Source organism: Eptatretus burgeri, chromosome 12 (genome assembly GCF_056783735.1).
Source record: "Eptatretus burgeri isolate ZD-2024b chromosome 12, Ebu_testis_v1, whole genome shotgun sequence".
NCBI lineage: Eukaryota > Metazoa > Chordata > Myxini > Myxiniformes > Myxinidae > Eptatretus > Eptatretus burgeri.
This window is the reverse complement of record NC_140972.1, coordinates 31,209,824-31,237,544: the sequence shown is the minus strand read 5'-3', so window position 1 is coordinate 31,237,544 and position 27,721 is coordinate 31,209,824. Positions and strand designations below refer to the sequence as shown.

At 42.1% G+C, this 27,721-nt stretch overlaps 1 protein-coding gene across 4 annotated transcripts in view; it reads left to right on the top strand.

The window, feature by feature from the left end:
• LOC147015359 (ADAMTS-like protein 1) overlaps positions 1 to 27,721 on the top strand; it is a 317,312-nt gene that overhangs the window by 203,708 nt on the left and 85,883 nt on the right. For all 4 annotated transcript variants that reach the window (XM_085850036.1, XM_085850035.1, XM_085850033.1 and 1 more), the window contains one exon: positions 15,711 to 15,909. In XM_085850036.1, the coding sequence (XP_085706162.1) occupies positions 15,711 to 15,909 (199 nt within the window). The remainder of the gene's footprint in view (positions 1 to 15,710; positions 15,910 to 27,721) is intronic.

The following is a 27,721-nucleotide window of genomic DNA, read 5'->3' as shown; positions in this document are numbered from 1 at the left end:
AGAAATAAGGGTTTCGTCGACTCCCCTGATTTGCGACAGTGACCTTGACCTTTGACCTTGACCTTCAAAATTTTGTGCACTGAAAGGGACCTCTATAGGCCTCTGATATGCTAAGTTACAAAAATTTCCAATGATAACTGTGCTCTGCAGAATTTTTTATACGTGATTACAGACAAAAAAAAAAAAAAACATACAAGCTGACTTACATATCTTGCAAAAACTTCGTTTTGGAAAGATAAAAAAAACATACAAGCTGACTAACATATCTTGCAAAAACTTCGTTTTGGCAAGATAACTAGAATATCTTGGCTGGATAAGTGTTCACCCCCCCTGAGTTAATACTTGGTGGAAGCGCCTTTGACAGCAACTACAACTGTGAGTCTGTTTGGATAGCTCTCCACCAACCTTGCACACCTTGATTGGGCAATATTTTCCCATTCTTCTGTACAAAACTGTTCAAGCTCAGTTAAGTTGCAAGGGGCGTGTTGATGGACAGCAATCTTCAAGTCATGCCACAGATTTTCAATTGCATCTTGGTCTGGACTTTGACTGGGCCATTCAAGGTGACTGGGCTACTCAAGGACAATTATCTTTTTGTTCCTTAGGCACTCTAGTGTAGCTTTGGCTGTGTGCTTTGGGTTGTTGTCATGCTGAAAGGTGAACTTCTGTCCCAATTTCAGCTTTCTTGCAGAGGACAGTAGGTTTTCTTCGAGGATTTTTCTGTATTTTTCTCCATCCATTTTCCCGTCTATCTTGATAAGTGCCCCAATCCCTGCTGGTGAGAAACATCCCCAAAATATGATGAAGCCACCACCATGCTTCACATTAGGGATGGTGTTCTTTGGGTAATGTGCTCTGTTGAGTTTGCACCAAACGTAACATTTTGCATTTTGGCCAAAGATTCCATTTTGGTTTGGTCAGACCACTCAACTTTTTACCACATGGCTTTAGAATCTCTGGAGTGTTTTTTTGCAGACCTCAAATGGGACTCAAGGTGGGCTTTTTTGAGCAGTGGCTTCCTTTTTGCCCCCCTCCCCCTGCAGTTCAGGCCAGACTTGTGGAATGCTTGGGATATTGGTGTCACATGCACACAGTAACCAGTCTTTGCCATAGAGGCATGCAGTTCTTTCAAAGTTGCCATTGGCTTCTTGGTGGCCTCTCTGGTCTGTTTCCTCCTTTCTTGGTCATTCAGTTTGGGGGAACGGCCTGATCTAGGCAAGGTCTTCGTAGCCTTGGTCTTGGTAGTGGTGACCATATGCCTTAAACTTACTTCTTAATGATTGTCCTGACTATGCTCCAAGAGATATTCAAGGTGTTTAAAATATTTCTATACCCATCCCCTGATCTGTGCCTTGCCACAACTTTATTTTGGATGTCTTTTGAAAGCTCCTTGGTGTTCATGGTTGAGTCTTTTCTGTGAAATGCACTACCCATCAGAGGAAACCTTCAGGAACAGTTGATTTTATTCTGAAATAATTAGAATCACTACAATTTAGCACAGGTGGAGGCCAATTAACTTGGTGTGTGATTTTGAAGGTGATTGGTTACACCTGAGCTAATTTACAATTGCTCTTACAAGGGGGTGGACACTTATCCAAGCAAGATATTCTCGTTTTGTGTTTTTAATGAATTTTCCGAAATTTGTAGAATTTGTTTTTCCCTTGGAAGTTGTGGGTTATGATGTGTAAATAAAGATGAAAAAAGTCTGATTTGATGCAATTTTATTCCAGGCTATAAGGCAACAAAAGCTGATCATTTTAAAAGAGCGAGTAGACTTTCTATCGGCACACTGTATAGGTGTATGTTTGTATATATATATATATATATATATATATATATATATATATATATATATATATATATATATATATATATATATATATATATATATATGAAATTAGGTGAGAGCTAATTGGTTATTGGTTATTTCCTCCATTCACAGGTAAGAGATGCAAGTGCGTCTTTTTTTTTCATATCCATTTATATATGTTTTTTTTTATTTTGATGTGCCATACTCTTAACAGAGCGTTGGTGCCACTTAAGCAGTTTCTTGGCAGGGGTTATACTGAGTGGTTTACCATTGCCTTCCCAGTGTTGTTTCTCCATGATCTATCCTTTTATTTGCTGAGTGTCAAGCGAGGAAGTAGCACGTACCAGTTTTTGCCCATGCTCGTGAAGCAAAAAGCGGGATTAAGCAATTGGTCGCATACGTGTGTACGTAAAACAGACGTATGTGTCTGCATTTTGTTATTCCCTTTCTCTGCAACTGCTTGTTGGAGACACAAATTTTTCACCATAGTTGCGACTGTTCATGTGGAATGTTTTAATGATAATTACAATGGCATTGGTCACGTGGTGTGGCAGCCACATTGGAAAAAAGGAGAAGCGTTGGACCTCTGTGTCTCCAAAACCTCTCCTTGGAAAAAAATTGAAACTTGGCACCTGTCAAGTAATCCCCATGGGGAATAAGTGTGATTTATTTTATGATGTCATAGGTTCCTTTGTTTTGTATATGTAAAACGCCACATCCGATCAGTATGAAAATTTTTGTTGGTCATCAAGGGATAAATTGGTCAACAGATCGATGGTATCATTGGTCATTTGGTTTGGCAGCTAATACATATATATATATATATATATATATATATATATATATATATATATATATATATACATATATACATATATATATATATATATATATATATATATATATATGTTAAACTTTGAAAAGTCTTCCCCGAAATGGCTGAACAGATCGAGGCGAAAATTTACAGGTTTGACCACCTTTCCATGAGGAATAGAAAGTTCCATACCTATGATGTCGTAGATCACATGGTTTGGCAGCCATACTGAATTTATCCAAAAACCCTTAAAAAAATTTATTCTGCAGAACTGCTAGGCAGATCGAGGGGAAACTTCTCACACGTGTTTCCCAAACCGAGGGGATACCTGGGTGTTCAGGAATAATTGATAGGTCACATGGCTTGTCAGTCATATTGGATTGAAGGAAAATATTTGAAAATTTCTCTCTTTAACCATTGCATCAATCGACAGGAAGCTTCAAAATTACGATCTCATGGTGTTGGGGAATACATGTTTTAAATTTCAGTGTGATCAGACGCATGGTCTGGCAGCCAGAATTATTTATTTTTTCGAATCTAGGTTATTATTATTATTATTATTTTTTTTTGAATAAGGCTCACTTGGCTGCACTTGGATAGGTTTGAGGGTGCAGAAGTAGCAGTTGAAACCTGAGTCCTATCCAGGTTCCTCCCGATGACTTCATCTTTGCTTTTTGCTTGTTAGGATTACTTCTGATGACTCCAATGCAGTAGGGTACCTATAGTATTTGGTCTCCCATTTGATTTGATTTTAATTTAATATTTTTAATCCCATTCTGAATTTAATTGAATAAAGAGGACGTAATGGGCCAGGTGTCCGATCAAAGCGGGACGTCTTGGTACCCGGTCATCACTGCCAGCAGTTTTAAAGTGGCAGTTCTGGTGTTAAGAGCGTACATTGAAAACCGTTCAATGGAGGGAAATGAAACTTTACCATATGCGACATGACCATTTGATATAGCACATCTTATATATTATTTCCGAGTTTGTGGTTTCGTGTCGCGCTATCTTCGACTTTGTTCTGCGCTCGAGTAACGTGATATTCGGCTTACATTATCTCAAAGATCATATGAGGTGCATGGTCCAAAAAAAAGTAAATAAAATGGTTCTGAAACAGTGAAATCGTATTCCACTTACTGCATTAGAGTTAAATTACTACTGATACTCTGCATCAGTTCCTTTCTCAAACACACCCACCCCAACATGTCGCGCAGAGCGCGGGTTATGCTAGGAGGCTATTACTTGGATGACACACGCCCCCTCATAACTTACATGGTGAATTAGCCAAAGCCTAATGGCCAGAGATAATTTCAATTCTTCGCATTAGAAATTAGAATTACTGTAAACGCTTCAGCCTTTTATGTGCTCGGCTGGTGAAAATGACGAATAATAATAATAATAATAATAATAATAACAATGATAATAATTTGGCGTTTTAACAATCTTTCCGATTTACACTTTATCAATCAATTCTGGCATCTTTATCAGCCTTGGTAGTTATGCAAACACTGGAGAACGAGAATAAAAGCTACTTTGTAAAGGCTTATGAATGTACTCTTACAGCAGACTTTTCAAAGTATAATTTGTACACCTTTACCTGAGAAGTGGAGACAGATGCAATTAAAAATTTGCTGCCAGAAGAGTTGGCTCACACCAAGTCCTTCTCAAAACTGTGCAGGGGAAGTAGTATATTAACCATTTCGTCTTTTAAGTATATTAACCATATTAACACCATTTCGTAGTATATTAACCATATTAACACCATTTCGTCTTTTAAGTCTTTGGTATGACTCGATCAGAGTTTTAACCACCAGTCCCCAGAGTGGACGCTCTAACCATTATGCCACAGAGTGTATTTTATATTCAGTTTACATTTATATGTGTGTGTGTATGTATGTTTGTATGTTTTAACTATATATGTTTTTGGGGGCAAAATCCAGTTTTTTTGTAGTTGTTTCTCATACACAATGAATCCGATTTAGCTCCTTCAGGTTCAGAACCATGATTCACATCAAAATTTTTTTTTTTAATTTATCTCTGTTCCCCTTTGGAAGCAATAAATTAAACAGAGCAGTCAATTCCTTACTCATGAGATGATGTAACCGCAGACATCGCCTGCACAAGTGTAACTGCTTGGACAAGCCTCGTACTTATCACACGTAAACACTGCACAATGCTCGCCCTTATAGCATTAAATAAAGAAACATGGAGAGAGAACAAGTGTTTTGGGATGGACTGGCTAGCATGAAATAAGGAGCCATTTTAATGAGAGTCGTTAACTTTATGAAGGAGTTGACACAGATGGTCACACCCTGGTGATCTCATGCTGGTTTACAATGTCACGTTTGTGTAGTGGGCCCCCGGAGTCGGTGCCAAAGTGTCGGCGAATCACAAAAGTTGTGAGATGACTTGCAGCTCTGTGGGGAGAGCTTGCTCAAAAATATTATTGTAATTCTTCATTTGGGAGAAACCCTGGAAGCGATAAACTGAAAATGTTGTTTTCCTTCCACAATGGCATGCACAGCGCTCGCCTGCAGCGGATGAACGTGTCAATGATGTAAAAAAAATAATCTGGCAATGTGGGATAGCCCGTGTCTGCTCCTGGATTTGAACCCTTGTGGAAATAATCCAATGGAAACTGCCATGGTGTTGTGTTGTCAGGAGGGAGTGATGCATTATCGAGAACATTGGAGGGGGGTGGCGTGAGATGTCTGCTGGCAGATGGGGGACACCAACAGTGTAGCTGAAGCACAAGACAGAGGGAGACTTGGACAAACAATGGTTGTGGTGAGGAATGGGGGCAGGAAATGATGCATGGGATGGACAAGATGGACACGGAAGAAAAAAGAACTGGAAATTTTGAAGAGGGAAGGCTTGGGGTGGTTAATGAGGGTAGAAAATCTCAGGGTTTTGGTTTGGGGATGATCTGAGATGGTGGGAAATAGATGTCTTTAATAGCTGGAGGTAAGATCTTGAAGATCTGGAGGGAATGAGATTGAAGAGAATGTGAAAGATGGTTCCACTTGCAGGAAAAAGAGGAATTGTAAAAAGAAAAAAAAGAGGAAAAGGAGTGGTGAGTAGTGATCCTTGATTTAGGTAGTTTCACCAGAAGAGAGTTGATGGTGGACCGTGTACGCCCTGTAGAAACCTGTAGGGGGAGGCGGGGGTATGGGAGGAGGACATGGCACGGAAAGAGCAGAGGGTGCAAGATCAGAAAGGAGGCAGTAGAAGACAGAGGGATTGCTAACCTTTCTGCGATGGGAAAGTGATGGGCCCATAGAATCGGCTTCAACATGGAAGAATCCAATGACCTTGAAGGTCTTGCTTTACATAGCGTCAAGCTGGACAAGGTGTGAGACAGGGGAGCCAGCCCTTCTGGGAGAACAGTAGGCCCCTCCATCAAGCTGTGGATGAAGGCCTTTTTTTCTTTTTTTTTTTTTCTTCTAAAGAACAACATCAAAGATTGTGGAAGAGTGAGAACACTGAATGGATCAGGATGCAACAGAACAAAAGGAACAAGAAGGGGGAACCATCAACAGCAGGGTTGAAGAATAAAATATAGTTAGACTTGGACAAATCATGGTGTGGGGATGATTGAGGAGTAGGGTAGGATGCATGGAGTGCACACTCTGGATGCAGAAGTAGAAGAATATGGATACAAAGTAAAAGAAGGATAAAGAAGCCTTGTAGGTGAGTAGGAGTTCAGGTATGCCAAGGGAAGATTTTGTGCGACAGAAGATACCCAGTAGGTAATTGGCTTTGGAGGCCAACTTTTAAATGTGTTTTCACCATGAAAGATTGTGGCTGAAAGTGAACCCCAGGAGTTTGAGTGACCTAACTTCTTCGAGAGGATTGTAAAGAAAGTAAATGGGGGAGGGGAGTGGGTTTGCCAGATGGAGGAAGTCAGCAAACCATGTATGCAGTTGGCCTTGGATGCCATAGGCAGAGAGTTTGGAGAGCAAGGTAAGATGCCAGGTCAGGACAGGTACGGGAGCATGTGCCAAAGCAGCGCATCACTGCATCCACTTTCCACCGGGACTCCAGGGGCCTCCGTTTGGCCATCCGTCAGGCAGATGCCTGGCTCATCACCATCTCATTGAGATGCTGATCAACCTGTTGCAACCACAAGGAATGTGGTTGGCCCATTGGCCACCTCCACTCACGAGGCTCCCTCACTGAGAAAATCTGGTGAGCAGGACCGGTGTCAGGTAAACGAGCTACTTGTCCATACAGCCACAGCTGATGCTCAGGGACAATGCAGGTAACAAATCTCATTTGAGTCTCTCAGCAACTGCTCAATTGACACAAAGTCTGACCAGTGATAGCCAAGGATTCTCAAAAGAGACCTGGTAACAAAGGAAGTAAGTCTCTGTCTCAGATCCCTGGTCAAAGTCCAAGTCTCACATCTATAGAGCAAGACTGAAAGCACAAAGGGCCTGAAGACTCAGACTTTCGTCCTCCCGCACAGGTACCGGCAGCTCCACACCCCATGATTCAGTGAATCCACGACTCCCCAGGCCCAACCCAGATGTCTACTGACCTCTGTCTCACAGCCAGCAGAGACATGAATATCACTGCCATGGGAAGTGAATCTCTCCGTAACCTCAACATCCTCACAAGAAACAGATACAGACAAGATAATATAATAGCATCCAACATGTCATTGAAAGCCTGGATCTTAGTTTTTACCCAGGAAACCCACAATCACAGCAGCGTTGACTCCTCTTTCAGCACCTCGATGGCCCCCACAAGGATATCCAGAGTCTCCACAATGATGACTGCATCATCTGCAAAATCAAGGTCAGAGATTTTGATACTTCCAAGCAATGCACCGCAGCTTGATCTCTCTGACATCCTTCCCAGAAACCGGTGCATACAATCGCTGAAAGGTGTGGGGGCCAGTACACACCCCTGATTAACACCAGCAATAACTGGAAATAAGTCGGACATGGTATCACCACATCTCACAGCACTCTTAGTACCAGAGTATAGTTCAGACATCAGATTGATCAATTCTGGTTGCACCCCATGAAGACCAAGAATCCTGCAGAGGGCATCCCGATTCACTGAATCAAACATTTTACCAAGATTCCAAAGGCTGCAAGCAGCCCTTGCCAAAACTCTTGGCTGCGTTCAGTGAGGACCTGAAGGGCAAGGATACAGTCAATCGTTGACTTATTTGGTGTAATGCCTAACTGCTCTGGGTGCTGGTGCTCAAGCAGATGGTGGTGAACCCTTGCAAGAATTATCCGAGCAAAGACTTTGCCCGAAACAGGGGAGCGTCACCCCTCGGTGGTTGTTGCAGTCCTGGCAATCACCCTTCCCTTTCCAGACAGGGACAACAATGCCCCTCTTCCAGTCAGTTGGGATTATGCCTGTGTTCCAGGCAGAGCACAGAACTACATGCAGTGACATGAGTCACTGCATTTCCCCATCCTTGAGAAGTACAACATGGATGCCACAGATCCCAGGAGCTTTACCCCCTTTTCATCCACTTCACCGCAGCCCGTGTTTTCACAAACGAAGATGGATCACAGTTGATTGTAGGTTCAGCAATCAGGATAATAACACCTCTGACATCAAGCTCAACAGCTGGTGGATCAGCCTGGTGCAGCTGCTCAAAGCAACTGGCCCAGTGGGCCTTCACTTCGGACTCCTCTGTCAAGAGCCTACCACCCTCTGCTCTCGCTGCAGTACACCAAGGGGTGGGATTGGAAGAACGCAATGCGCAAATTCCCCTGGAAGCAGGACGAGAATCACTTGACTGCAAATGATGCTCTACCCCCTCACAGATTCCTTGCACATAGGCCTCCTTGTACACCCTCAGTGCACATGCAGTTTTACGCCTCAACTCACTGAATAGCTCAACTCTGCAACTCTGGTCAATGGTATCCAGTGTCCCTTGAGAGACAAAATTCTTCTTCACCCTATGGTGAGTTCCAAGATATCCATCGGCAACATCAAGGATGATGGTCTTGAAGGCACTCCGCAATTCTTCAGGATTCCCCAAAGCACCCAGACCCCCCAAATCCCCACTCAGCCTGTTCGCAAACTCCTTAGCTACCCTCTCATCCATGAGCTTGCCATCATCTAGCCTAGGCTGGGATGGCACCATTCCCCAGATTTAAGCTGCAACTTCAGAGTTGTTACCACAAGCCTGTGGTCGGTATTGAGGAGCTGAGCACTCTGGTAGACCCTGTAGTTCTGGATCATCCTCCAGTGACCATCAACGAGCACATGGTCAATCTCCTTTGCCGTACCACCAGCGTTGGAAAACCAAGTCCAGCGATGAGCCTGTGGGCACTGAAACCATGAACCAGTCACCATCAGTCCAAGGTTTCTTGCAAAGTCAAGGAGCTTAGTGCTGTTCTAGTTCACAGTTCCAGACCCATTGGGACCAACACATGTCTCATAACCATCCCTTTCAGTTCCAGTCGATGCATTGAAATCCCTCAAGACTCGAAGTGTCTTGCCAGAGAGATGTTGATTCTCACGAGCACATGATCAGATCAACCAATTAGAGCAGAGGAAGAACAGGACACATTTGTGGGAAAGTTAGTCATCACGAAGTCCATAAGGGAGGATTTGCCATTGGGAGAAATCCAGGTGGGAAAGTTCATGGATTAAGTCGGTCCCATGAGTCAGAGCAGTCCTTTGTTGAAGTGCCATGGCTGGTGAGAGAGGTTCCAGTGCCCTGCCAATTTGCATGGTGACAATTTAAATCATCACATCTGAGGAAGAGAGAGTTGGGAAAAGTGGTTAAAAGTTGGTTCATGTCATCTGAAAGAGATGTAAATTGAGTCGTCACTGTTTAGAGGATGGTACAATACACATACAAACAACAGGTGGGAGCGGAGGGGAAGTCGTAGCCAAAGGTACTCCGGGGAGTTGGGAGGTGTAAAATCAATACGAGGACAGTGAGAAATTGGGTTATTGATGTAAAGAGCAACTCCGCTGCCAGTGTGGTGATCAAGCCGATCAAATCAGAGGAGACAATAGCCAGGGAGAGACACTCAAAAGTCAGGGATGCTTGAAGAGAGCGGTGTGAGGGGCAAACTTGGAGAGGGCGGTGTGAGGCGGAAGCTAGGAGAGGGCGGTGTAAGGGGGAAGCTAGGAAAGGGCAGTGTAAGGGGGAAGCTAGGAAAGGGCAGTGTAAGGCGGAAGCTCAGAGAGGGCGGTGTAAGGCGGAAGCTTGGAGAAGGCGGTGTGAGGGGAAGGTAGGAGAGGGTGGTGTGAGGGGAAGGTAGGAGAGGGTGGTGTGAGGGGAAGCTAGGAGAGGGCGGTGTGAGGGGGAAGCTAGGAGAGGGTGGTGTGAGGGGAAGCTAGGAAAGGGCGGTGTGAGGGGAAGCTAGGAGAGGGCGGTGTAAGGGGGAAGCTAGGAAAGGGCGGTGTAAGGCGGAAGCTCAGAGAAGGCGGTGTAAGGCGGAAGCTCGGAGAAGGCGGTGTGAGGGGAAGCTCGGAGAGGGCGGTGTGAGGGGAAGCTAGGAGAGGCGGTGTGAGGGGGAAGCTAGGAAAGGGTGGTGTGAGGTTGAAGCTTGGAGACGGCGGTGTGAGGGGAAGGTAGGAGAGGGTGGTGTGAGGGGGAAGCTGGGAGAGGCGGTGTGAGGGGGAAGCTAGGAGAGGGCGGTGTGAGGGAAAATTAGGAAAGGGCGAGGTATGGGGGGATGCAGAAAGGGGGAACATGTAGGAGGGGTGGCTTTGGAAGTATGCTGGCTTGTAGGATTTGTGGGGGGGGGGGGGTACTGACATGGAGGGATTTGAAACTGTAAAATAAGATGAAGGGGAATTGATTGTTGTCTGCAGGAAACCTCTGTAAATTAAACTTCTTAAAATACCCATATTTAACATTCTGAGATAAAATCATGGGATTGGTCAACTGATTTGTTGTTGAAGGCAGAGAGAAAAATCATGCTGTCAGAACGAGAAGAAGGATGTCAGATAAAGCACTTCGGTGAGAGACAGGTTTGCAAAATCTGCCTTATGAAGAAGAAGAGGATGATAGATCGTGATGAAGATAACATGTGGCATACTGATGCCAGAGAGATTATTTATTCCTATGCAGTCTGTGGCTGCTTGGCTGCATCATCCTCTGGGGGCACGACTGTGCCGCTGATGCAATGCCCCTGTTACCAGCTTGCTGTTACTCGTTTTACCGACCTCAGAAGGATGACAGACTGAGTATGTGTCCATGTCTATATATCTTTGCTTTAAAAATGGTTTTCTCTGCAAGCCACTTGTCCAATACATGCAAACCTTTAAAAATAGGAGGTACTCCTCATGGAGAATATTTTATTGCAAACTCTGACATCATTGGTCACATGGTATAGCAACCAGATTGGATTATGCCAAAAAAAATTGGATAATTTTCTTTGAAACCGCTCAATGGAAAAAAATTTGAAACTTGGCATATGTCATCAACTCTCCATGGGGTATATAGGTTGATAACGATCACATCATCGGTGAAGTGGTATTCCAGCCAAAATTGGTTGAATTATTATCCTTACCTCAAAAATCTGAAACTTCCTATATCTGATCTATGATCGGATGTGAGTGAAGAATTAAATTTATGATGTTCATAATCCATGCCAAGAAACTATGTGACATAATAGGGTGCATGGATGATACGGGTATGTGGGCGATAATAGTGTTCAGTTAACGATGGTATTTTTGTTGAATGCACGAGGTGAGACTATTCTGCTCTACAAGTGCTGTTCTAGTTTTGGGTTTGCTTGTTTTTATGGAGCGATTGGGAATAAGATAGCATTGAAAAGGCAGAAAGGACAAAAATTTTGGAAAAAAGAAGAAGGGAGAAACAGAACGACAAAACAACCTCAAAACCAAGACAAATTAAGCTCCGGCTATCCAAGAGGGCCAATGCTGCATGAAAAACCTAATTAAACAATATCAACAACAAGATACGATTTGTCACAAATTTCAATGACAATGCAAACAGCAGACAAGGACAAAAATTTAACAGAACTAGAGAGTTCATAGAATACAATACCCCATGCAGTGATTAAGTATCCACCTCAATTTAAATAAAATCGTGATTTTAAAGATCGTTTTTAAAATCTGGAAGTTTAGCACAACTAAAGCAGTCTTATACATCACCCTTATACAATAAGATGACGTGGAGTCGTAGTTTAGGAAAGGGAGGCTTTGGCTTTATTGATCACCATAGAATGCAGCATCAATCAGAATCGTACAGAGCAATATCGGCGGTCTCTTCTTTACCCGATACGCACCCTATTTCACGCCACGCCCTCTCATGCCACAGTTGCATGGGTTTTGGAACGATTACGAAGGTGATTTATGTTCTACAGTATTAAAGTTTATAATTCAATTTAAATAAAGGCTTAAAGAGGTTTACAGGCTTATAAATAAATTAATTCCATGGTTTATCACCGTTTTACAAAGGGTCTATTACATCGCCCTATCAATCACGTTATATTAGTTATTCATGCCTGTTGTTTGTGTCCTTTATAACATTCTTAAAAACAGCGGTTTCTGTTTGGAATGATTTTCAATTTTGTTTGACTGCGAGGTAGACAGATAGAGTAAAAATTTTTTTTTAAAATCTTATTAACTTCCGCCATCGAAGATCGGAGGTTACTGTTTTCACCCCTTTCTGTTTGTTTGTTTGTTTGTTTGTGAACAGTATTACGGAAAAACTCCTTGACGGATTTCGACGAAACTTGGTGGGGGGATTAGGTATGGTCCAAGGATAATGCCATTAGATTTTGGACTTGGTCCAAAGTCCAATATGGCCACTATGGCGGCCATTTTGAAAAAAATATTTGAATTTTTGTTTTTGCATTTCTACATGTTTTAAGTGATTTCCAACCCCGCCCCCCCCCCACAAAAAAAGAAGTTAGAGGAAAAAAAAATTTTGCAATTTTTTTTTTCAACAAAATTTCGTTCTTTTTTTGCATTTCTACATGTTATAAGTGATTTCCAACAACAAAAAAACATGCCAAAATTATAATTGCGGCTGATTTTGGAACTTCAGGTGGATATACCCACGTAAAATCAATTTCTGTCTCAAGGAATCTAGTTATGACGAATTAATTGAGTATGTAAAAGTTAAAAGGGAAAGTTGCAAACTATAACTCTGTGAGCACTGTTGACGTCAAATTGAATGAATAGGATATCAGGTTCACTTGAGTGACCTCGCAGTATTGGCGGCGGAGGTTTTGCACTCTACCGAATGCTCCCCCTCTAGTTCCTCTCTGCGCATGTGCAAACTCGGGATGAATGCAGAGCCAAAGTACAGTTAAATGACAGACTTGTCTGTCTGACAGATTCATATTCATAATATAAAATTCAATTTAAATAAGATGTTCCGCAATAATATACTGCTGATCAGATCCTGATCAGATGGACAGATGGATAGATGGTCATGAACCAATTGCTTAAGAAACCATATTTTTCACTTCGCATGCGTGGGGTAAAAACATGAATCTGGTTCGGTAAACTTAATTTTAATTAAAGTGGAAGGCACGGCGACACTTGGACAAAACTTTATCCACACCACACCACACCACACCACGTTAATTTGATCCCTCATTTAGTTTGCTTAATTTCACTGGTTGATGGGGGTGATGGTGGTAGGGAGGGGGGGTAGTGTTAAGGTGGTTAGGCTTTTGCTTGGGCTTATGCACACAAATCAAAACTTAAAGTTTTATGAAATGTAAAAATATTTGTGTAACGACCTGTACTCATCGTCATGGTTTGTTGTTGTGACTATCCTCGCTAAGTTATTCTCCCTATTCTTTAACAGCTACAATTTTCCACGTTCTTGCGGGGTTGGCCAGGGGAAGCTTGTTCCAAGTCTTTCACGAATCGACTAGCCAGGCTTGAAGTTTGACTTTTGGCCATGGTGCTGGCGATAGCTCGCCTACTCTTAGAGAAGGACACCATGGGATCTTTTACATCTACCAACTAATGCCAGCAGACAGGACATTCACTTAATGTCCATCAGATGGACAACACACGTATTGATGAATCACCCTGGTTCTTGCAAAGTTATTCTGAGACTGAAATGCAGTGAAGAAGAAGAAGAAGAAGAAGAAGAGGAAGAGGAGGAAGCAGAACAGCTATTCTTGACTATTTATAATCAGGAATTTCCCAAAGAGCAAAACTGGAATTCTGCCCTGTCTCATGCAGTATTTTCAACTCTTTTTCACTTGAACTATCTTACAGGATTGAGATACTCTCATGTCGTATGTGAGAAAAAACGTTTACCAATCCGCAAGTTGGTTCTTGGGCGGATGAAGCAGGTAAAAAGTGGAAAATTCCTCTTATTTTCATTTACCTTTTTTCTTCACCTTGTTGAGAAAGCAGACACAAACGATTAATATTCAAGGAATTTTTCACATTTGTAAAGCTTGTTCTAACTTCAAAAATGCCAAAAGGCTTTTTTATGCAACTGGACAAATAGGCGCTGTGATAAATGATGTGTAACAGTTTTGAATTCGATTAAATAATTATTGTATACATGATGTTTTATGAATATTTCTCCCTAATATGGTTGGGATTGAGTTTATGCCAAGAAATTTAAAGGGTTTCATAAAACTTGTTCTGTAGTATGGTTTAATTGAATGTTTAAAGTTATTTTCCTGATTCCTCCAGAAGAATGGTATATGTTGGACCCTTATGAGTTTTCCCTTGAGATGAAACATATCCACTTGCTTTATTCAAAATATACATATAAAAACATTGAAATAAAACTCAACAGTTCAACGTGTGATTAAACTTCATCCGATGCATAGAATTTAACAATCTTTGATCAAAGTGGACTTTCCATTTTAAAAAAAGACCGAGCTACTTGAAGGACAGAGCCTTGTGAGGTACATAGATTACAGTAGATCTGAGAATGACATTGCCTCGTGGGGGGTGGGAGGGCTATCTATCTGAGAATGAATGATCTATATTAAAGTCGATCTATGCACATGCTCTCTCGCTCTCTCACTCTCTCATTTTCACTGTCACGCACACGCACACGCACACGCACACACTAATTGCAATAGCCCATAAACCTGGTGTTGGCTTGGTGGTTAGGGTGATGGCTTGGGATCCTCGGGCTCTGAGTTCAAGTCCTGTTGATGAATTAACACCAGGGGGTTGACTCAGCCTGTCATCCTTCCAAGGTCGGTGAAATGAGTACCAGTGTAGCAGCCAAAAGGCTGCACACGAAGGGAAGGGGTATTGACGGATTTATTAAATCTGGTATTGGTGTGGTGCAGGCATGATGGGCTGAATGGCCTCCTCCTGTGCATAATTTCCTTGTAATTCCTTGTAATAAAAAATCCCATCCTTTTGGAGATGAGCGAGAGTACTGAGTGGAAATACACCTGTCATCTGCTGGTGCTAATGACATGAAAATTTGTAAAAAAATGAATCATTTGTGTCTGAAATAACAAGATGAAGGTGCAAAGCATATAAACAAGCTTGATTTACAAAAAACACTTTTAGCTTTTGGTTGCATCTCAAATCCAACAGATAAAGAGCGAAAAACGGGAAAATGACATTATCAACTGCAGATTCCATCGACGGTCCAACAGGATGCTGCATAGGTAGCACACATCCCTTTGAGCTGTCTAGTCCGAGTTTGATTCCTGAACCTCAACTCTTAGATTAGTGCTTCACAGTCATGGGGTTGAATCATAAAGTGTGCTGTCCCTTGAATGCATGTTAAGCTGGGTGTTTAGTCTGCTGGTATTGATCGCTGGTGGATATTAAAGTTCCCACTGTGTTTTTTGATGAAGAGCCGGTTAATTATGGCTGGCACCCCGATCAAATTCCAAATTCCAGCCTTAATCAGCTCCAGTCAAGTATCATGTATCTGTTGGACTTTACAGATTCCATTGTTTGGATTGGCGAAGCGTAGGTGAGTTATCACCGGCACACTGAACAAATTCCAAATTCCTGCCCTAACCAGCTCCACTCTAATGTTTGGCCTGGCTTGGGCCAGGACTTGGACAACAATACATGTTCTGTGATCCACTGACCCCAACCTATACGAGATGGTGCAATGAAAAAGCAAAATGTACAGTCTTCCAACTTTTTATCACTTGATGTGTGCAGTTGGCAGATGTCTGCTTGGAAAGATTGTTCTGTGAGCTGTGGACAAGGATTGCAGACCCGACATGTTACCTGCCCAGAAGAGATGTCAACAGACAGGCATGGGACAAAGCCCAATTGTCTTGGATCACCACCGAATAATGTCCGAGCTTGTAACCAGGTCGACTGCCCACCTGCTTGGTACGCTCAAGGATGGCAAGAGGTAATTTATTGATGACAGTTTCAGATAGTTGTCTTGTAATGCTGTTTCCTCAATGTGGTGCATGGTTGGGGAAGGGGAATCTGTCATTCTACTCCAATATGAGTCTTGACCAATGTACTTTATTAATTTATACAGGTTTGGTCTCTATTTAAAATAGCAAATACAACAACTCCGAAGGGTATGTGCATGCCAGTATTTTAAACATCAAATCCATATATTATTGATAAATATGAATTAACGATTAATCAATTGTGTCTAACTCTTTATTTCAGATCTGCAGGCTAATTTGGAACATAGCCAAAAATCATGATCTTACCTTTTATTGTGTACTACACGACCCGTGAACCCGTTGGGTTCCCATTGTGACAGCAGTTGATAAAAAAATTATTTCAAAAATCCTCCAGAAAAGATAGCTCCAGAAAACTATACCGCTGAGGTTGTTTGCATTGATCAAATAATCCCGAAGAGTACTTGACTGAATCGGGAATTGATTTTTTAAATAATTTTTTTCGTAGCCCGATTTTAACAAAACTTGATAATGCACACCACAGGTGAATGGGTAAGTAAGGTGGGCTGAAAATTTTTGCGCTATCGTGTACCGTTTTGGCTGTATTTCGGGAACATACATATATACATACATACATACATATTGTTGCAGGCCGGCGGGGTTGGGTGAGAAGACCACGAGGTGGCGGAAACTACGGCGATTCCCACCAGACTCCCCGGAATTGTAGGCTGTCGCTCACGGATAATTCCATGACACGATGGGTCGCTTAACCGACCGTGGACGCCAATAACTGAACCACGTGACCGAGGGTCCTCCCATCTAGAATCGGGTTACCTAATTAACCACATGGTTTAACCACCGGGGAACCACGCCCTCGGTACGCCTTGTCCGAACCGGATCACACTACCGGATCGAATCGCCTTTCCGGATCGGATGCAGCCCTGCGGCACTGCCAAGGATTTACCGGCTAAAGTAGGAATGGATCGTTGGGAATAAAGACCCGGCTAAACTTAGATTCGAACCATGCTGGACCAATGAGAGAAAAGACAAAGGCGAGCTGGGAATATTTCTAATGATGATTATTTATTTTCAGCAAGCGAGGAAAGACATGTGGCACAACAAAGGTTTATTGGATATGTAGCGCAGGGAAAGAGGAGAGGGTGTGGGGGGTGTGACAATTATACAAGCAACTTACTAAAGCAGACACAGTGCAGACTTGACGTGAGATTATTAACAGTAACAACAATAAAAGATCTTCTACAGGCTTACTTAACAGACAGGTGCCAGTGCACTCAGACACACACACACACACACACACACACAGAAAAAGAAACCTCAATGAAAAGGGACTTTTTCAGCCAGGGAGGGAGGGAGTTGAGGTTATAGCTTTCAGTTCCTGGGCGTTTCGGGGGAGGGATGCTCCGTGGTGCGGTACCCGACAATGGCCGCGTTGTTCTGGCCACAGCCGCGCATGTGGAAATCATGTTCCGAACAGGAGGAGCTTGAATGGAGAAGGGAGGAGTCCAGAGGGCGAGGGTGGAGCAGTAGGTGGGACCAGGCAGAAGGCGATTCGTCGAGATCGTGTAGGCGGGGACGAGATGCAGGAACACTAACTTCTTCAACAATTCTCAACACGTTTCACTCCTTCAATTCCTTTTTTTCCTTAATTTCTTAATTCTTCAATTACTCAATTCTTTATGTCCCAACTTCCCTCTACACGGAGGATTTCTCCGTGCTTTATAGAGCCCGATGTTCGGAGAGGAGCCATGCCGAATCCGACGTCATCGTCCGAGTCGGGCATTCCGACTGGCTCTGACCCCTTACGTGGTCCGCCTTCCTGGGCCGGGCTTCGGCCAGACGCTGGTACACTCCGGTACACTCCACCCACCTGGGTGCTAAGCGTACGTGACTCACCGCCCACGTCTGGTTTGGAGTAGACGGTGGAAGCTAGAAAAGTGCTTGTCCAGCCCAAAGTGCACGTCGGGATTTTGGCTCAGGAGTGATTGTTGAGGAGGGTACCGTGGATCGTCACGCTATGGTAAGCGAGACGAGGGGAGCAAGCGAGGCAGAAGGCACCGTGGGAAAGAAAAGGTGGGAATAAAATAATCGGGAAAAATGATTTAATAACCAAACTATAGCCCATCGCAACGCACTCCCTTGCCTTCCCATTTCACAAAAGGAAGGGGTCTATCTGCATGTACACTAATGTGATAACTGACTCGGGACAACTATCTGTTGTATGCATGTGGTTCCGAGAACCGCGACAATATATACATACATACATACATACATGCATACAAGATGAGAGTTTTAGTAATATATAGATAGATGTACTTTATTTATCGTGATCTCAGACTTGTAAAGGAACTTGTGCATTAATCACATCTATGAAGACGTCACAGTACTCACACCCGAATTATAAGTACTTTTGTCGATAATGGGCATATCAACACATTGTTTACTATTTGAACCTGAGATCCCAGCAACATGAGCAAAGTGCTCATACGGGAATGGAAATCTGATAGGTCAGCCCCGAGGTTGCTCCATTCACTTCATTGAAGTGCTACTGTGTTTTTTTTTCTTTGTATACATAGTCGAGGCTCGTAGAAGAGCTAGTACTAGTAAACTGAACAAATCAGGACACAACAGGACAAAAGGAACAGCAGAGAGAGGGGTAAAACACACAGCAGAGACAAAGGACAAGACAACAACACATACTATTTATTCTTGTTACTCGGCAATGCACTCCTCATTCATTGTTATCGGTGCTCTTTTAGTTGTTTAAAACCGATAAATATATTTCCAAATCATCCCCATAAGATTGATTTTATCCTTGATATTGATTATATTGAGTCACATGATTAATAAAATGTGTCCAATTATATATTTATAACTACTCTCCATGGTGCCAAAATTATATTCATAACTTTCCTCCAAGTTTGAAGCAACAAAAGCTTCTCTGTCGCTTTCGATGATTAGCAATAAGATATTGTGACACCGGCAGCCATTTTGAAAAAAGACGCTCTGTTAGCCATTCCCACATTTTCAAAAGAGTCACCCCAGCTCATTTTGATCAGCAGGTTTTGGTGATCTAGAAAACACTTTGAAACTTAGTTCCTCGAACATTCGTCACGAATCCTTCAAAATTGACTACTATCGGTCATTCCTAAATTGCTCATTAATTGATCTTCAAAACCACTGGAGTTTGAATGTTCACAGCCGAATAATTTTGAGTGTAGTAGGCATCTAATGTAATTGGTGAATAATGTAGTTGCTATATAATGTAGTGGGTGTGTAATACGGATGCGGACTGACTTTGCATTTTGTGATGCTTTCTATTTGGAATCATTGTTGTCTTGGTGTTGCACATACCAAAAAGAAAATACTGACATTCAAGTCTTTTAATTGCCAAGATATACATGAATCTTCTTCGAGAGAAGAGGAATCCATTTGACACACCCTGCCCGTGCTTTATCCACTTTATCAGTTTATGTGTCTTTAATGTACTGAACCTATTCTCAGCGTTAATTACGTCCAAATTGACAGAGAATTTGGCCAGTACACACAATGCTCCTATCTTTCCAAGAGATGCAGTGTGGTCTTTCATGTCCACAACTGAAATGCACAAGGGATAGTATACTTTGTTTGCATAAAAAGGATGATGTGCTTCAAGATCCGATCCAGCATTCCATGCCTTATGTTCTCACCTTTAGCTGAATGGTTTGGCACTTTGTGTGTTTAGACTTAACATTTTCCCTTACTCCATTTAACACTGACAGAAGAGTTTCACATGCTCTCGAATATGATGAAATCAAACATTCATCATGCAATTTCATAACCTCACTCAATACTGTAAGGAAGCTAATATGGTGATAATTTAATGGGTTCATATTCATTAAATTGTTGTGAAAGGCTCATTTGAAGAAAGAAATATGACAAATTTTTTATCTTATAAGACACCACCAAATTTGAGAAGAGTGAGATTGTAGTCTCATGATCATTCTGTGATTGATGTTTGGTAAAGAGATCTTGGATGACGTTACACTGAAACATGCTTCTTGCCTTATGTAATGATTGGCAATTGAAGGATGTTGGATTGGTTTTCCAAAATGGAAAAGCAAGCTGTTTAACTGCCTCACCACAAGCTTCACTATAAAGTATGGCTGGGAAGAATGACATAAAATCTGTATTTCAGAAGTAATGGAACATATCTCACTCAAAACTAAAATGAGGAAGAAAACTTTTTCTGAGCATCCACATGAGAATTGCTGGTCAAACAGACCAATGGGTAGAAGATTATTTTCTTGTCATTCCAAATGCCATTCTCTCCTTTTTAGTGAGATCACCTACACATAAGAAATAGTACTGTAAGTGTGCCAAACATCACAAAATTATCAGACATACAATTTGCAGAATGAAATGATGAAATGAATGTTGCTTGAAAGGTTTGATTATACCAAGAAGAAATCTGGGACCACATGGAGCTCAATAAGATATGGATGTGATAGCTCAATAAGATACAGACGAAGTACATCAATCGGGGAAAGATTAGGTAGCTCAATAAGGTGCAGTGTAGGTAACTCAGAGGTACAGACTCGAACAATCGGGGAAAGATTATGTTGCTCAATAAGGTGCAGTCTTGGTAGCTCAATGAGGTATATACTGGGTCATTCAAAAATCAAATAATTGACCAAATACAGCACTGGAGTGTCAGGAGGAACCTGACCAATTAGGTACACTAGGTAGATCAATCATGTAAAGAATGGGTAGTTCAATAAGATACAGACGAGGTCGATCAATGAGTGATAGACTAGGTAGCTCAATAAGGTACAGATTAGGAAGTTCAATATTCAAATAACTGACCGAATGCAGCACTGGAGTATCAGGAAGAACCCAACGAGGTAGACTAGGTAGATACATCAGGAAAGAATAGGTAGTTAATAAGGTACAGACTGTGTAGCTCAATAATGTACAGACTGAGTGGCTCAACAAGGTACAGATGAGGTTGCTCAATCGGGTACAGACAAGATAACTGAATCAGGTACAGACTGGATAGCTCAATAAAGGTACACACAGGATAGGTACATCCTGGGTGGCTCAATAAGGTACATACTGGGTGGCTCGATAAGGTAAATACTGGGTGGCTCAATAAGGTACATACTGGGTTGCTCGATAAGGTACATACTGGGTGGCTCGATAAGGTACATACTGGGTGGCTCGATAAGGTACATACTGGGTGGCTCGATAAGGTACATACTGGGTTGCTCGATAAGGTACATACTGGGTGACTCGATAAGGTACATACTGGGTGGCTCGATAAGGTAAATACTGGGTGGCTCGATAAGGTACATACTGGGTTGCTCGATAAGGTACATACTGGGTGGCTCGATAAGGTACATACTGGGTGGCTCGATAAGGTACATACTGGGTGGCTCGATAAGGTACATACTGGGTGGCTCGATAAGGTACATACTGGGTGGCTCGATAAGGTACATACTGGGTGGCTTGACAAGGTATATACTGGTTGGCTCGATAAGGTACATACTGGGTGGCTCGATAAGGTATATACTGGGTGGCTCAATAAGGTACATAGTGGGTGGCTCGATAAGGTAAATACTGGGTTGCTCGATAAGGTACATAGTGGGTGGCTCAATATGGTATATACTGGGTTGCTCGATAAGGTACATAGTGAGTGGCTTGATAAGGTATTCTGGTTGGCTCGATAAGGTAAATACTGGGTGGCTCGATATGGTATATACTGGGTTGCTCGATAAGGTACATAGTGGGTGGCTTGATAAGGTATATACTGGTTGGCTCGATAAGGTACATACTGGGTGGCTTGATAAGGTATATACTGGTTGGCTCGATAAGGTAAATACTGGGTGGCTCGATAAGGTAAATACTGGGTTGCTCGATAAGGTACATAGTGGGTGGCTCGATATGGTATATACTGGGTTGCTTGATAAGGTACATAGTGGGTGGCTTGATAAGATATTCTGGTTGGCTCGATAAGGTAAATACTGGGTGGCTCGATATGGTATATACTGGGTTGCTCGATAAGGTACATAGTGGGTGGCTTGATAAGGTATATACTGGTTGGCTCGATAAGGTACATACTGGGTGGCTCGATAAGGTACACACTGTGCCGCACGAGATTCTAAACAGGGTAGGGATGTAGGAGGTAAAAATGCAAACTGTGTCTTCTGTCATCAAGCTGGCAAGCTGGGAGCAATAGTTTCCATTTATTGCCACATCTGATGCAATTTAAATGTCTAATGGTGGTGAGGTGCTCCATTTGAAACTGTTTGTTCGATATATGTAGCTTTTTGATGCCGAATGTCCATAAAAAAAGTTGTATCTTGTCAAAGCCGGTGACTGATTCCAAATTTATAGTAGGATTTACAATAAGGAGAATATCTATTTTAGGCAATCATTCTCATCGATACAAAGATTTTGGAATAGCATCCATTTGTAAAAAAAAAAAAAAAAAGAAGAATCCCAAGTGGGACAGTCGCTTGTCTCCCAATGGACGGCAGTTGTACTTGGACTGCATTAGGTGATAAAGTGGGTCTGAAGGATCTTAGAGGGTCTTTCCATTTGAAAGGGTCTTCTGGGTTCTAGGGGTCTTGTGGATCTTAAAGGGTCTTCGGATTCTAAAGTGTGTAAAGGGTCTTAGATGTTTTCAGGATCTTTGGGTTCTAAAGGATCTTAAGTTTCTTGAGGGTCTTGAGGATCTTACGTGTTGTAAAGGCTCCTTGGGGTCTAAAAGCTCTTTTGATTCTTCGGGTTCTGAAGGGACGAAAGGGTCTTTGGGTTCAAAAGGGTCCTTGGGTTCTAAAAGGTCTAAATGATCTTTCGTGTCTTGAAAAGTCTAAAGGGGTCCAAAGGGTCCATGTTGAAATGGTCTTAAAAGGACTAAAAGAGTAAAGGGACCAAAATGGACAAATAAGGATGAAAAGGGCTGTCGCCTCTCTGCACCACCCCAACTCTGTGTTATCCTCCCCATTTCTTTCATGTTCTTCAAAGCTAGAGTGCATTAATGCCATTTAAGAAGTAAAAATTCAATTAAGGGATTGAATTGAACAATTATAAGATCAAATTCAATGAAGATTAAATTAGGAGGTTAAATTTAGAGGTTATATTAAATAATTATTAAGATCAATTTAAATTAAGAGGTGAAAATTAAATAACAAGGAAAGATCGATAATAATGGAATCTTGTGATATGTGATTGACTTACAAACATTTTTAGTGAATTATCTAATTATCTCACCACCTGGATGGAAATTGAATAAAAGGGCTGCACTAGTTTTTGCGCATTGACGTGGTGAATCATCGTGCCGAGTTTCAAAACGATCCATTGAGCCTCCTTGGAGGAATAGGGAAAAACTAAACAATGTTTTCGGAAGGTAAGGCAGGACTGACTGACTGAAGGACATCATTAAGGCTTTAACAGCTCTTCTTGACTTCGTCGTCGACGAGCAACAAACCTGAAGCACATGAACCAAAATTGTTCAGTGATGACATTTCTAAACTAGAGGGGGAGCACTCGGTAGAGTGCAAAACCTCCACCGCCAATACTGCTAGGTCACTCAAGTGAACCTGATATCCTATTCATTCAATTTGACGTCAACAGTGCTCACAGAGTTATAGTTTGCAACTTTCCCTTTTAACTTTTACATACTCAATTCATTCATCATAACAAGATTCCTTGAGACAGAAATTGATTTTACGTGGGTATATCCACCTGAAGTTCCAAAATCAGCCGCAATTATAATTTTGGCATGTTTTTTGTTGGAAATCACTTATAACATGTAGAAATGCCAAAAAAAATCGAAATTTTGTTGAAAAAAAAGTTGCAAATTTTTTTTTTTCTCTAACAATTTTTTTTTTGGGGGGGGGGGGTTGAAAATCACTTAAAACATGTAGAAATGCAAAAACAAAAATTCAAATATTTTTTTCAAAATGGCTGCCATAGCGGCCATATTGGACTTTGGACCAAGTCCAAAATCTGCTGGCATGATCCTTGGACCATACCTAATCCCCCCACCAAGTTTCGTCGAAATCTGTCAAGGAGTTTTCCATAATACTGTTCACAAACACATAAACAATCAGACAGGGGTGAAAACAGTAACCTCCGTCCATCTTCGATGGCGGAGGTTAAAAAAAAAATCTTCATGCCTTACTCAGATGAACCTCAAACACAATTGCCATTCGCAGAAGGCCGCAGTCAGTGCGGTGCTGAGCGCAATAGATCCTTGGCGCCACTGGAGCTCGGCGCCACTTGTATTTTTTGAATGCCTTATGATCTGATGCCATCCTGGCTTCGAAGAACTCTGCCTGTCCATCTGCCTTCACTTGCTCATCAGTGCTTTGGCTCCAGTGAGGCCGTATGGAATCTGGGAATGGGAAGAGAATGGTGTGGTTAAAATGCACTTGGGTGCTAGAAAAAAGCGACAGCCCTCATTGTATTACAAAGTGTGTAAGTTTCTCACTCTTTTATCCTGCTTGAAGGATATCAAGAGTTTTTTCAATTTATTATGACGGTTCCAAAATGGCTTGTGCATGAACTCAACAAGTCACTCAAACTTTGTTTACGAGCTGAGACATATTTTCCGAACGCTTGGTTGGAGTTGGTTTTATAAGACTGAACTGAAATCTCTCTTTCATTGATTGTGTACTCGGGACTATCTACTATTACAGAATTTATTTTGTGCCCCCCACCCCTCTGCCACCCTTCCCATATCCTCCTGACTTGGCACCCCCCCCTTACTCTTATCCTTCAAGTCATTCCCATCTCTCCAGACTCCTCTGACACAATCTTACCTTACTTTCCTTCTCTCTCTTTGTTTTCCCTCTCTCTTTCTATCTCTCTCCCTCTGTTCTTCTTCTCCCCTTCTTTTCTCCTTCTTCCCCCTCTTCCTCCTTTTCCTCTCCTTTATTGTCATCCTCCATTCTCTTCATATTTAAAATTTAAATTTTCTCAATTTGACCCCATCCCAGGTGGATACATTATAATTAATAGGTCCTCCTATCGTAGCCAAAGGTGTGAAACAGTCATGTGCATTTCGCAAAAAAAAAAAAAAATCTTCAATGAGCAGATTTCAACAGTTGCTTTGCACTCATTCTCCTGACCAGAGAGAAAGAGAAATGATGGCATTTTGTTGTGAATTGAAATAATTTTACGAATAAGTAAATCACTGGACAAAGATTGGGGATAATGTGGCATATCAAGGCAGCAGGCCAAATTGAGTTCACAGTTGCAAAACCATAATTCCTGGGGCACTACCAGCATCTTTGGAAGTGCTTTATCGTCTCCAAGCAACCAGGTCGGATTGTCTCATGATATCATTTTAATGATGGAGTATAATGCTGTGGATGTGCGAAGGCATAGCGATCCCTTTACACCCACCAACCCCCCTCCTCCCATCTAGCAGAACATTTCCAATGATAGAAGAAAATGCTGTTCACAAATAGTTTTCCAAAACGTGCAAAATTTGTGTTCAGGAATTATTGAAGGCTTGCAGGATGGCCTCGAGGTATGCACACTCGTCTCAAACCTGTCTCATCTGGGTTTTAACTCATCTAATAATTAACGAAATACCTGGGATGTTGCATGACTATATAGACACTTGGTTGTGGAGATAAATAAAGCAAATGTTGATTTGAAAGACCTTTTGATCAGTGCTTATGGTCCATAGGATCAGAACGTCGCTGCTGAGGCTGTATAGGACAATCTGAAACACTGCAGAGTCTCGACCATTGGTTACTCAATCTGGGTTTGCATTATTTGTGCAATGATTGTATGGTTTGCATCCTTGTTCAGAGCACCACTGTGCAGCTGATGCAGTGCCCTCTGAAGGTTTAATTTCATTTAATTAATTTTTTGCAGGTACATCAACACATACATTTCATCCTTGCAGGATTGCTAAAAAGTGAACCAAATCAAGATCGAGTATCTCTCCTGGAGGTTAGAGCAGGAATATCTAATTTGTTTCAGGATACCAGCAATAACCCACCGACTCTTTGCAAAAGGCACTGTGGGATCTTTAACATCCACGAACTAATGTCAGCAAACAAGACACCTGTTTTAACGTCCATCTGAGGGACAGTTTAGTTTGTGATGCAATGCTTTTCTGGGAAGCACCGATCCAACAGTTCATAGCCGAGTCGAGATTCGAACGCAAGCTAGACAGCTCAGATGTGAGTGCATACAGTGTTTCAGAAAATATTCACACCCCTTGACTTTTTCGCATTTTGTTGTGTCATAGCCTGAATTTAAAATTGATTAAATATAATAATTTTTGTCACTGATCTCCACAAAATACCCCATAATGACAAAGTGAAAACATCTCTTTATAAATTTTTACAAATTAATTAAAAAATAGGACTGCGAGTCCTGAAGCTCACCTTGATCAGGAGCAACAGTCACTCAAATCCCCTCCCCCCCACAAACTTCCTTCGACCCCCCGATTTTTTCTTAATGTCATGAACAAATTTTAGTGCATCACGAGCGATGAGGGTTATGGTCGTTTCATCAAAAGAGTGTATGTAGTTTCGCAGAAGAGAGCAAATACCAATTTAGTGGGGGGGGAGGTCAAACCCCTGCAGATCCCCCCATACCCTGATTTTTTTTCATGCCGTGAACAAACTTTGAGACATCATGGGTGAGGAAGACTGTGGTCAGGTTTCATCAAAATTGTGTTTGTAGTTTCGGAGAAGAGAGCAAATACCTATTTTGGTGGTCAACCCCCCCCACCCCTGTTTAGCCCCTTTATGAGCACAGATTTTAATGCGGCCAATTCACCTTTGTTAGGCATCAGATATGAAGCCTGTGGTCAAGTTTCATCAAAATTGTGCGTTTGGTTCAAGCAAGAATGACTGAAGTGTTTACAGACTCACTGACTGACTCATTGACTCACCTATGGACACAACTCAATCGCATAAGCTCACCAGACTAAAGTCCAAGTGAACCGGGCGTAGTGGTGTGCGCCTGTAATCCGGCTACTCGGAGGCTTGGGTATAAGGATCGCTTGAGGACGGGAGCTCTGCACTGGGCCGCGCTATGAGAGGGTGTAGGGTATCCCGGAATAATGGCGAAACCCAATCCTTATCCCTGTGTCGTAAGAGGCGACCAGGGATGCGTCAGGAAGGGCATCCGGCGTAAAAAAACCTATGCCAAATCAGTATGCGGATCATAACAGATGATCCGCTGTGGCGACCCCTAACGGGAGCAGCCGAAAGATGAACAACAACTAAAGTCCAAGTGAGTTAAAAATGAAAGCTGAAATGTCTTGCATCAATAAGTATTCAACCCCTTTGCTGTGCCATTCCAAATTGAGATCAGGTGCATCCAATTTCCTTTGATTTTCCTTGAGATGTCTCCACAACTTGATTGGAGTCCTCCTGTGACCAATTCATTTCATTGGACATGATTTAGAAAGAAACATACCTTTCTAGATAAGGTCTCACAGTTGACAGTGCATGGAAGAGCAGAAACTCCACCATCCAAGGAACTGTCCATAGATCTCCAAGATATAATTATGAGGAAGCATAGATCTGGGGAAGGGTATAAAACTATTTCTGGAGTGTTGAAAGTTCCCAAGAGCACAGTAAGCTCCAACATTAGGAAATGGAAAAAAAGATGGAACTTCCCAGACTCTTCCTCGAGCTGGCCGTCCAACGAAACTGAGCAACTGAGCAAGAAGAACCTTGATCAGGAAGGTGACCAAGAAACCAATGACCACTATGACCGAACATTGGCTGAGATGGGAGAACCAGCCGGAAGGACAACAATCTCTGCAGC